The sequence below is a fragment of the Bos javanicus genome, chromosome 11 (genome assembly GCF_032452875.1).
Source record: "Bos javanicus breed banteng chromosome 11, ARS-OSU_banteng_1.0, whole genome shotgun sequence".
In the NCBI taxonomy this organism is placed as follows: Eukaryota; Metazoa; Chordata; class Mammalia; order Artiodactyla; family Bovidae; genus Bos; species Bos javanicus.
Window position 1 is genome coordinate 78747744 of NC_083878.1, and position 11520 is coordinate 78759263.

At 35.8% G+C, this 11520-nt stretch overlaps 1 protein-coding gene across 2 annotated transcripts in view; it reads left to right on the plus strand.

Annotated features, from left to right (window-relative positions):
- Positions 1–11520, plus strand: part of WDR35 (WD repeat domain 35) — a 56608-nt gene that overhangs the window by 39243 nt on the left and 5845 nt on the right. For both annotated transcript variants that reach the window (XM_061433237.1, XM_061433238.1), the window contains 9 exons: positions 2830–2966; positions 3388–3591; positions 4444–4590; positions 5192–5324; positions 6814–6924; positions 7813–7977; positions 9051–9191; positions 10177–10333; positions 11074–11314. In XM_061433237.1, the coding sequence (XP_061289221.1) occupies positions 2830–2966; positions 3388–3591; positions 4444–4590; positions 5192–5324; positions 6814–6924; positions 7813–7977; positions 9051–9191; positions 10177–10333; positions 11074–11314 (1436 nt within the window). The remainder of the gene's footprint in view (positions 1–2829; positions 2967–3387; positions 3592–4443; positions 4591–5191; positions 5325–6813; positions 6925–7812; positions 7978–9050; positions 9192–10176; positions 10334–11073; positions 11315–11520) is intronic.

Here is an 11520-nt window from a genome sequence, read left to right on the forward strand (position 1 = left end):
CATCTTATTCAAAGTGTTTATTTTCCTATGTACTATGTATGTTTTTTGGAATTGGGATAGTAGATTTTAAATTTCCAGAAATGTTCCATTTGATAGCATGTTTTCATATTTCAGTCTGATAATGTAAATTGCAACTCTTTTATTGTGATCCAGTCTTTTCTGTATATGATGACCACACAAAAGCAGCAGGAATGGCTCCCACCCCAAATTTTGTTTGCATGTCAAGAGTATTAACACCACAGACATACCAAAAGGGTATGGTAAGAAGATCTTACCTACATAGTGAGGTTTTTCGGGGAGAAAGGACAGCTTTCCTAAGCTGGTTCAAAATTGATTTGCGAGCAAGGAAAGGAGACAGGCTAGGGTTTTTTGGGTAATTAGAGGGTGGGGCTAGAGTGAGGGTTCCCATAAGTAGGTAGAGATATGTGTGGTTTGAAACTCCTGTGGCACCAAAGGATGGAACACTTAACACTTTCTTATCACCTTGTCCAGATGTGAGGCAGAAGGGGAAGGAGTTGGGGTGAGGCTTAAAAGCTCTCAGCAATCAAACATCAAAAAGGAAGGTCTGAAATTCTGTTGTAATCTAGATATTTTAACGATTGCATGTTAAATTGCTTCAGTTGTGTCCGCCTCTTTGTGACCCTTTGGACTGTAACCTACCAGGCTCCTCTGTTCATGGGCTTCTCTAGGCAAGAATACTGGAGTGGGTTGCCATGCCCTCCTCCGGGGGATCTTCCCGGTTTAGGGATTGAACCTGTGTCTCTTAGGTCTCCTGCATTGGCAAACTGTAACCAATATGTGGAAAGATAGATTTGATATGATAGATGAAATAAACAGGAAAAATTTTATAAAAGTGGCATCATTGTACAATCTACTTTTTTAGTGTTCAATTTAATTTAAACAATGCGACAGTGAATCTGAAGAAATTGTAGAACTTCAGATAATTTTTTTTTTCCACCACAAATGTTGCCATTTTTCTGGGTTAAGAAAGAAAACTGAAAAACTAAAGAAACTAGTGAAATTAAAAAACTACTGCTTTTAAACTGCATCTTAATGTTTGATATTATTGATTGTGCACTCTAAAAGATGATGTTCTTACATTTTCTCTCTCTTTCTCGCCTTTCTTCATTAGTTATATTGTTATTTTTACTTTGTCAAGATTTAGAATGTTTACATTTTGTTTTCTAACCCTATTTTTCCAGGTGTTTAGTCTTATATTTGTTTAAATGAAAGCTACTAATCAGCCTTTTTCTGTATTTTCTCTGTGCATCTCAGATTAATTTTGATTAATCTTTTAGTTGGCTGGATTTCATCATTACAGCATTTTTCAAGAAAGGCTCATAGTTGCTGATTGTCTTGAATTCTGGAATGCTTAAAAATGATTATATTGACACTTATGAAGAATTTTTAAAACACGTATTTAAACTGGTTCAATTCAGTTCAGTTCAGTCTGTATACTTTAAACTCTTGATACACTGGGCAGTTTGTGTATATCTTGTACTAGGCTAAAGAATCACTGCAGTACTATTGGCTGGTTTACTGGTAGGGGTTGTTAAACTGAGGGAAACCAGCTTCTCTGTGACAATTTGGTTCTCTGCCTGACTTACCACATGCAAAGCCATAAAGAAAAGAATATTGTCATATCATAGTTCCCTCTGAGGCCTTGTTGACCCAGGAAATATTTATCTGAACTGTGGCTTCCTTCAAGCATACAGTTTTAAGGAATAACATGAGTGTGGTACACCTAAAAATAATAGAATGTTATATGCCAATTATATGTCAATAAGATAGGAAAAAGAAATAACATGAGAAATTTCTTGGAGGAAGGAGTGCAGAAGAAAAAGGAAGGGAATTAACAGCTTTTTATGAGGTGTTTATTTGTTGTTACAACTGTACCTGATAGATATTTAGATCAGGAAGGTTCTTGGTAGATAAAATTATTTACCTAAAATTCATCTGTTCATGGATTCAGCAAATATTGTTTGGGAACAAGTAAAGAAGCTGGGGAGATGGACAAGAAACTCAGCAACTAAAAGAGGATTATGGAGAAGGCAATGGCACCCCACTCCAGTACTCTTGCCTGGAAAATCCCATGGATGGAGGAGCCTGGTGGGCTGTGGTCCACGGGGTCTCGAAGAGTCAGACACAACTGAGCGACTTCGCTTTCACTTTTCACTTTCATGCATTGGAGAAGTAAATGGCAACCCACTCCAGTGTTCTTGCCTGGAGAATCCCAGGAACAGTGGAGCCTGGTGGGCTGCCGTCTCTGGGGTCGCACAGAGTTGGACACGACTCAAGTGACTTAGCAGCAGTAGCAGCAGAAGAGGATTAAAGGTGCTGTGGTTCAGTCAGCAGGTATATTTCTTCAAAGGTCTGAAACAAGTGTGTGTCAGGTTGGTTCTGAGACTGAATAAGGTGAATAACACAGCTGGGCATTGTGCTCAGTGTTCGATATGGTATTATCTCATTTAATCCTCACAATGCTAGAAGGTAAATTTGATTACCATCCCATTTTTTTAGATGAAGAATTTGAGGCCTGGAGAAATCAGCTGGCTTGCCAGTGATACCCAGTTAGCAGTAGGCACAAGCATGATTTGACTCCAGGCTCTCTAGCTTCAGAGTTGGTGTGTGTAACTGTAGTGCTGGATTATGGGTATTTTCCAGAAAATTCAAAAGACCCACACATGGGAATTTCTTTTCTTCCCAGTTTTGCTCGTAATATGATGCAGTTGTTCATTTGCCTTTTTTTTTTTTTTTTAGACTGTAAGAAAGAAATACATACTCTAAAGGCAACTATTTGGATTTCTCTCTTTTCATCTTTACTTTTAGAATCCAGAATATCCAAATAAGGATTATATCATTAACTTTGAGATCAGGTCCCTTCGAGATAGTCGAGCACTGATCGAGAAGGTTGGAATAGAGGATGCATCTCAGTTCATCGAGGATAATCCACACCCCCGACTTTGGTATTTAAAAATAAATAAATGAAACCTCATAAAGTATCAAGTGTAAAATCTCAGCTGTTGTCCACTACTCTGATACTAGATTCCTGGTGGGAATAACTTTCATTCTTGCTCTTCTTTTTAAAATACAGAAATTTAGAGGTGGAAATAGTCAACAAAATATTAGGACTTCCCTGGTGATCCAGTGGTTAAGACTCTGCACTTCCACTTCAAGGGCCATGGGTTTGATTCTTGGTCAGGGAAGTTCTGCGTGCAGCTCAGTGCAGCAAAAAAAAAAAAAAAAAAAAAAGTTTATAAATTTGTTAAAATAATCACTTCCCACTGTGTTTCACTAGAAGCAATAGGTGTAGTAATTGAATTCTGATTCAAGACTGGTTTATCTATAGTTCACCATAGGCTTTTACTGTTTCTCTTTTTAATATAGGCGCCTGCTAGCTGAAGCAGCTCTTCAGAAATTGGATTTGCACACTGCAGAGCAAGCGTTTGTGCGTTGCAAAGATTACCAGGGCATTAAGTTTGTGAAGCGCCTTGGCAACCTGCAGAGCGAGCCCATGAAGCAGGCAGAGGTGGCTGCCTACTTCGGCCGGTTTGAGGAGGCGGAAAGGATGTATCTGGATATGGACAGAAGGTAAGTGCGGAAGGTGCAGGTCTGGACTGCTCCCAGAATCTGCATTTTTTTTTTAAACAAATGAGGATTGTAAAATAGACTAAATATATCACACCATTTCTTTTAAAAAAATAACTTCAGTTTGGATTCCAACCCAGACATTCAACATGACCTTAATTTATGCTTTGTAATTCAGGGGCAGCTTTCTTCTCTGTCTTTACGTAATGTTAATGACTGGCCATGGGAGATTTTTTTCATTTGGTAGGGGAAAAACCCATGTAACTATAGAGACCAGGGGCTTTATCATTTATTGTACCACTCGTTATTTAGGTTCTCTGTTTTGGTTTAGGTCATTATTTAATTTTCTGTTGTCAAGGAGCATGAAATGTAATTCCAAGGTATTTAGGGATTGAGTTTTACTCTTTATATGTCATTTTTCTTTATATAAACTACTGTATGAACTTCATTTCAGCTGTGAACATTATATCTAGTTTTTATTATTTGTACTTTCAGGAGATTGCTAATAATACAACTTAAGCTTTGAAAAGAAATATTAAACATGTAAACATGAAATAAGCTTGATCATGTCTAAGAAACTGATGAAAAGAAATGATTATTATTGAAGAGATTATTTTGCCAAGTAAATTGAAAGCCTAGGAGAATAAGAGGCAGAAAAGTGTTTCTTTTTTCCTGTTGCAGGTTCTCCCCATTGCCTCTTCCCTGGTCAGGCTAAATTTCTAAAATGTTTAGAGTTACCTTATCTGTCTCTTCATTGCTGTGTAATTCTCAGTATCAGAGAATTGAACCTAGCACATAGCAGGCACTTGATAAATGCTTGTTGAATGAATGAATATCTTTTTTTTTTTTTTGTAGAGATCTGGCTATTAGCCTGCGGCTGAAGTTGGGAGATTGGTTTAGAGTACTCCAGCTCCTGAAAACTGGATCAGGTGACGCGGATGACAGTCTCCTTGAGCAAGCCCACAATGCCATCGGAGACTACTTTGCTGATCGACAAAAGAGGTAGGTCACCTATCTGGACCCCCCATCCATTCATTCTGCACTTGAAATTGTAGCTGCCTGTGTAGAGTACTTCCCTATGAAATAATGCCAGGGAAATGAAGACCATCCTTCAGGTCGCAGAATTCACATAGCCCTAGTTACCATGGAGGAGCAAGGGATCCTTCCAGTTGTCAGGTGAGCATTGTAAGACTTTGGAATTTCAAAACTCAGAAGACGTATGCTTTAGCACTAGGTAGCTTTCTACTGTTTGTTTGCTTGTTTTGTTACAGTAGCTTATTTTCAGAAATCATTGGCTTTTATTCTGAAACTATCATTTTGATCAGTATGCTTACTTATATATGTCAATGTTTGAAAATACAACTGTGTCAGAGTAAAGCAGTATTTCTTGAGAATATTCAAAGAATATTGTAACTAAAATATGCTATGCAGTCTTTTTTTGGTTTTTCAATTTATGTGCTTCAAAGATATTTTATAACTAAAGCTGATGATTAGAATAATATTATACTAGTGCTGCCATTCTAATGAAAGGACTTTTTTGGTGAAAGTGCTTATTTATCAGGAGATTCACATTAGTTTAAAAGTTTTTCTTTTCTTTCTGTAGGTTGAATGCTATTCAGTATTATGTACAAGGCCGGAACCAGGAACGCTTAGCTGAATGTTACTATATGTTAGAAGATTATGTGGGATTGGAGAATCTTGCCAGTTCACTTCCAGAAAACCACAAGTTGCTTCCAGTAGGATATTATACATTTCAGTTTTGGGAGTTGTTAGGTTACTTTATAAAGCTTTTCTGTTATAGTGAGGAAATGTACTTTGTCATATGGAAAATTAAAAATTATAACTTCACAGTTTCTAAGACGTGAAATGATCCTTTAGTTATTAAAACAATTTTCAGTATTACAGGATGCTTCAAAATGGAGAAGGAAAAAATCAATCATATTCCTACTATTTTAACATGATTACCGTCTTGTGTGGGGCTTGTCAGTTTCATAACATTGCTTTAAAAATTAGCTGAACACATGAAATATTTACAGATGAAATATGTTTTCAGAGATTGTCTTCAGAGTGATTTGAGGTGGGTGTGGGGAGTAGTTCGTGTGTATGTATGTTTGAAATTTACTATAAGAAAAGTTTAAAAAGATAGCTAGACTTTAGTAGATTATATTAACAACAAAGAATGTAACGTTTAAAAAAAGAGTGAAACTAAAGGCAGAGTTCTCTGTAACTTTGTTCTAAATTTTTTTCTTTGGGCTCTTTAAATTAATTGTTGCATAATTAATGCTGCTGCTGCTAAGTCACGTCAGTCATGTCCAACTCTGTGCGACCCCATAGACGGCAGCCTACCAGGCTCCGTCGTCCCTGGGATTCTCTAGGCAAGAACACTGCAGTGGGTTGCCATTGCCTTCTCTGGCATAATTAATGGGGAGAGAAAAACTCTGACCATTTAGATATTAAGAAATAAAAAAAAAATCCAGATAGTCTGAAAATTGGCAAGTATAGCCCAATGGGCATAATCATTTTTGTTCTGGTCCCCTCTTCCATTTTTGGCCTAGTTTCCTGAACAGATGAATAGCCAACTTGTTTGGAACGTTGCTTAATAGAGGTATTTGAGAGCCCTGTGAGTGTGAGATTTCCCGTAAGCCTCTAGTTAATGATTAACACTGAGTATCACATCAATCCTTTAAAGGTATTTTTTACCCACTAGCTTGGGGTTTGCTTTGGGGCTTGGCATTTCTGTAAAGTAGCTACTGAAGTGAAAGAAGACAAGAGTTCGGTATCTTTAGAACCTGGTTGAAAATCAGATCTGTGCTGTGAGCCAGTGAAGCACAGATATTATAAAAGGTGATGCCTTAGCATCCTTTCTAGTTTGTACCCTCTGCCTCTATGTCCAGTTAAAAGAAATATTACTATGCTGTTTGCTGTATAGTCACTAAGTTGTGTTGTACTCTTTGTGACCCCATGGACTGTAGCCCTCCAGGCCCCTCTGTCCATGGGATTTCCCAGGCAAGAATACTGGAGTGGGTTGTCATTTCCTTCTCCAGGGGATCTTTCTGAGCAGATGCCTTAGTATCCTTTTTGGTTTGTAGCCTCTGCCCCTATGTCCATTTAAAAGAAAAATTATTGTTGCTACCAGTAATTGTAATATTCTTATGGAGTTTTATAAGTTGAAATGTAAGTGATTTCCTTGGTCTGTGAAATCTGATGGCAATGTTTTGTCCACAGGAAATAGCACAGATGTTTGTGAGAGTTGGAATGTGTGAACAAGCAGTGACTGCGTTTTTGAAATGTAATCAGCCTAAGGCAGCAGTGGATACCTGTGTGCATCTCAACCAAGTAAGGAGCTGAAAGTCACCAGAGTGATGTTGTAAAGACTGTTGCCAGGACAAGGGTTGGAAAGCTTGAGACAGATTTTGTGAAAGGAGCCAGATATTTGTTTATTTGGTTGAGGACTGAGAAAATGTCAGAATTTGCATTTACCTCTTGAAGTGCTACCATTAAGGGTGACCACCTCATAACTAACTCAGTATGGGAACCAGAAAAACCCTGTGCTTTTAGTCTGGCAAGTTTTGTCTGGAAGTCATTTCACAGTTTTCTGCATTTTATTAGGGTTGTGTTTTGTTTCCAAAGAAGGACCAGTTAATGGTCATTGCAAGAGGAAGGAATTGAGTTATTTTATCAATATTTATTTTGGCAAATCTATTTTCTTTTCCTTATAGAAAACATATATTTGATATTTTTAAGAGCTGGAATTTAACTGAAATGAAAATGCAGAATTGTTGAAATTGTTCACTATCAATGTATTCTTTTAAGCATTTTCTTAAAGTATTTTATAAAGCTCCATTTGCTTTATAAAAATAAATGTTAAATCTGATAGGATATTTTCTTAACTGAAATTCCATATTTTTTTACTATAAACAAATGTATCTTTTTCTTGCTCATAGTTTGTGCAAAATTAGAATTATAAGATTAATATGACTATAAACTTTGATTCTTTCTTTTTCAGATGTGCTCCTTAAGCACATCAATCTTAGATCATTTGATTATTTTGCATGTTTAACTTCTAAAATTTATAATTCCTCTGATTTAAAAAAATTTATATACCAGTTTTAAATTTTGATATAGTGTTTATTATTATAAATTTAGAGCTTTATTGTATGTATTTTTAGACGTATCGGACGGTAAATGCTTGGGTAATTGTATGTTGTATATATTTTCCCCAAGTGGAACAAAGCTGTTGAATTGGCTAAAAGTCATAATATGAAAGAAATTGGTTCCCTGTTAGCAAGGTATGCATCTCATTTATTGGAAAAGAATAAAATTCTTGATGCCATAGAACTCTATCGGAAAGCCAATTACTTTTATGATGCTGCCAAGCTGATGTTTAAGGTAATGTAATAATCTTGGTGAGTATTTGATTTGTTTTAGTTACCAATGTTTTCTTATATACTAAAGAATATATTTTCCATTCTTTGGAAACAAATATTTGTTATAGCAAGATCCCTCTCATTTTATTACTATCATAATATAACTATGTGTTATCTTAGTAGTATTACCTTTTACTAAAAAGGCTGTTTATTAATTTTAGCACCTTACTGATTTCTAAACAACTGTATATTTACTTAATACTGAAGTTAACAATTAGAGAATTTTTGGCTACTATAAAGTACAAGTTTCCGTAACTGGAAATTAAATCCCGTTGATAATAAATTTTCAAGTCCTTTTATTTTTATTTATTTTTTAAATTTAATTTTATTTTTAAACTTTAAAATATTGTATTAGTTTTCCCAAATATCGAAATGAATCCGCCACAGGTATACATGTGTTCCCCATCCTGAACCCTCCTCCCTCCTCCCTCCCCATACCATCCCTCTGGGTCGTCCCAGTGCACCAGCCCCAAGCATCAAGTCCTTTTAAATGTGCAAGTTTTAAAGATGTTACACTTTTCATAGTAGGCATTTGGAGGGAACATGACTAGTATGGAATTAACGTAAGCAAATTTTACATTCTGTTCTATTCTTTTACCATTTGATTTAATGACAAAGGAAAAATTTCCTTCTGAATCATTTAAACAGATTTAAATTCCTGGAGATATACCATGGTAAAGCCATCTTATCTCTAGGTACTTGAAAATTATTTAAAAAAAAATCTGTTATATAAAATACTACCCTTTCAATGAAAGCTTTCTTCACTCTGACTTAATTATTTATCAGCATCTGTTATTTTCTAAAATTGTTTTGCAGTCTAATTCCAATGGCTAAATACTAAGGAAATAACTAATTACTTATCAGTACTAAGGAAAAGAAAATGTGTTTTAAAATATTTGTCATAAAATGGATAGTACTTATATTCCACCCTACTGACTTTCCTCCTCTTTTTAGAGAATCAGATTTCAGAAATGAGAACATTTGTACAAATATAGATTAAGAAATATCTTCCCCCAACTCTTTAAATATTTAAAGATTGCAGATGAAGAGGCAAAGAAAAGAACTAAACCTTTACGTGTGAAGAAGCTCTATGTACTGTCAGCTTTACTTATAGAGCAGTACCACGAGCAAATTAAGAACGCCCAACGAGGCAAAGTTAAAGGAAAGAGCTCAGAGGTAAGGTGCAATATTAAGTAATGTTAAGTCATGTGAAGCATTTAAGGGAAAAAAACCCCAAAATGATCAAACTTATCTTTATGGATAGACCATTTAATGTATTTGTTTGCATTTATTTTCTTAAATGATATGAGGAAAAAGAATAAATGATTTAGAATTAGTACTCACATTTAGACATCTCAACTTGGAAATATTGAACATGATTTTTTTTTTTTTTTACTAATCTGTAATCTTTGCTTAATTCCTTTCTTGGTAAATCCTTTCTAATGAGGGAGTTTTAAAAGCTTCCCTAGAAATATGTGTATTTTTTTAATTGTGAATGAGTGTTGTATTAACATAAAATTTAATCAATTCTGTTTAAAAATTTGATCATTTCTTGGGGAAGAGAATCCTTTCACAATATATCCGTATATAAAATCACCACAATCTACACTTAAAATATCTTACAATTTGATTTGTTGATTACGCCTCAGTAAAACTGAAGAACAAATTTGATCATGTCAGTTTAACAAAGTATGAATTATAATAGAGAAGTCTGTGGTGACAGTTCTGTAATGATGAAATATGCTAATTTATTCATTTATTATTATTTATTTTGGCTGTGCTGGGTCTTCATTGTGGTGTAGTGCACAGGCTCAGTAGTTAGGATTCGTGGACTTAGTTGTGGTATGTGAGATCTTAGTTCCTCTGCTGCTGCTTCAGTTCCTCGCTTCAGTCGTGTCCGACTCTGTGCGACCCCATGGACTGCAGCCTACCAGGCTTCTCCGTCCATGGGATTCTCCAGGCAAGAACACTGTAGTGGGTTGCCATTTGGAATCAAACCTGGGCCCCCTGCATTGGGGGCACGGATTCTTTTCCCCTGGAACACTAGGGAAGTCCCCTTCCCTAGATATTTTAACGTATAACAGTTTCAGAAATCATCTCTATTGGAAGGACTGTTGTTAGATTTGTGCTGACAGCAGATGTGGGTCTGCTTTATTTGTAGGCCACTTCTGCTTTGGCTGGTTTGCTGGAAGAAGAAGTTCTGTCGACAAGTAGTCGTTTCACTGATAATGCTTGGAGAGGGGCTGAGGCTTACCACTTTTTCATACTAGCACAAAGACAGCTCTACGAGGGCTATGTTGACACTGCACTGAAGACAGGTGGGTGTATTAACTCATATATGCAACATGTCTAAGAAGTCATAAATTGAAGATGAAGGGCAAACTCCTTCAAGTTACTCTTATATTAACTTCAATAACACTTTTTTCTTTTTTGGCCATGCCCTGTAGCCTGTGAAGATAGGATATGGTAATCAAAATAAATTATCTGAGCTGATAACTTAGAGACTCAGTTTCACTTCCTTTTTACTCAAAGTTCTATTTTTTCAATAAGACAGACTGAGAAGCGATAATCTGTTCAAAGAAACACAAAGAGAAAACATATGATTTCATACTTCACTTTTTTTTTTTAAACAAAAAGAAACATGATATTGTTTTGAGAATCCACAGAAATTTCTAACATATTTATATGGAACATATAAATGTTTTATGTTTTATAAATATAAAACATATAAAATTATACAATTATAATATATATATTTATATTTATATCTGCAGTGTATTTTGACACCAATAATTTTTCGTATATTTCTAAGTGGTGCAGCCATGTGCACCATTTGGTGGTGGTAATTTTTATAGGCCCTGAGCTGTTGGCTGGTGTTACAGAACGTGGTGGTCATGTGGTCTACTTCCCCTACTAGTTCTCTGATCACCTACCATTGTTTTCATTAACTTTGCTAACATTCATGTGGGTTAAACTGAGCCAGCCTAACATTCTTCCCCATGCATGTTCACGATGGTGTTATTGCTTTACACAATCCAAATTGCCTTTTCTTTCCTAGCTCTTCACCTGAGAGACTATGAAGACATCATCCCTGCAGTTGAGATCTACTCTCTGTTAGCACTCTGTGCGTGTGCCAGTAGAGCTTTTGGTACTTGTTCAAAAGCTTTTATTAAACTCGAATCTTTAGAGACCCTCAGTTCGGAACAGAAGCAGCAATATGAAGATCTTGCTCTAGAAATCTTCACCAAACATACTCCGAAAGATAACAGAAAATCCGAATTGGACGGCCTTCTTGAAGGGTAGGGCCAATTGTAATTAGTAGATGTCATTTTTATGTAGATTTTTATATCTAAATATCTAAATAGTGTAGTATAATGATGAAATCACTAAATTTTAAAGTGTCATACCTTAAATCCCTGGTGGCTCAGCAGTAAAGAATCCACCTGCAGTGCAGGAAATGGTTCAATTCCTGGGTTGGGAAGATACCCTGGAGAAAAGAAATGGC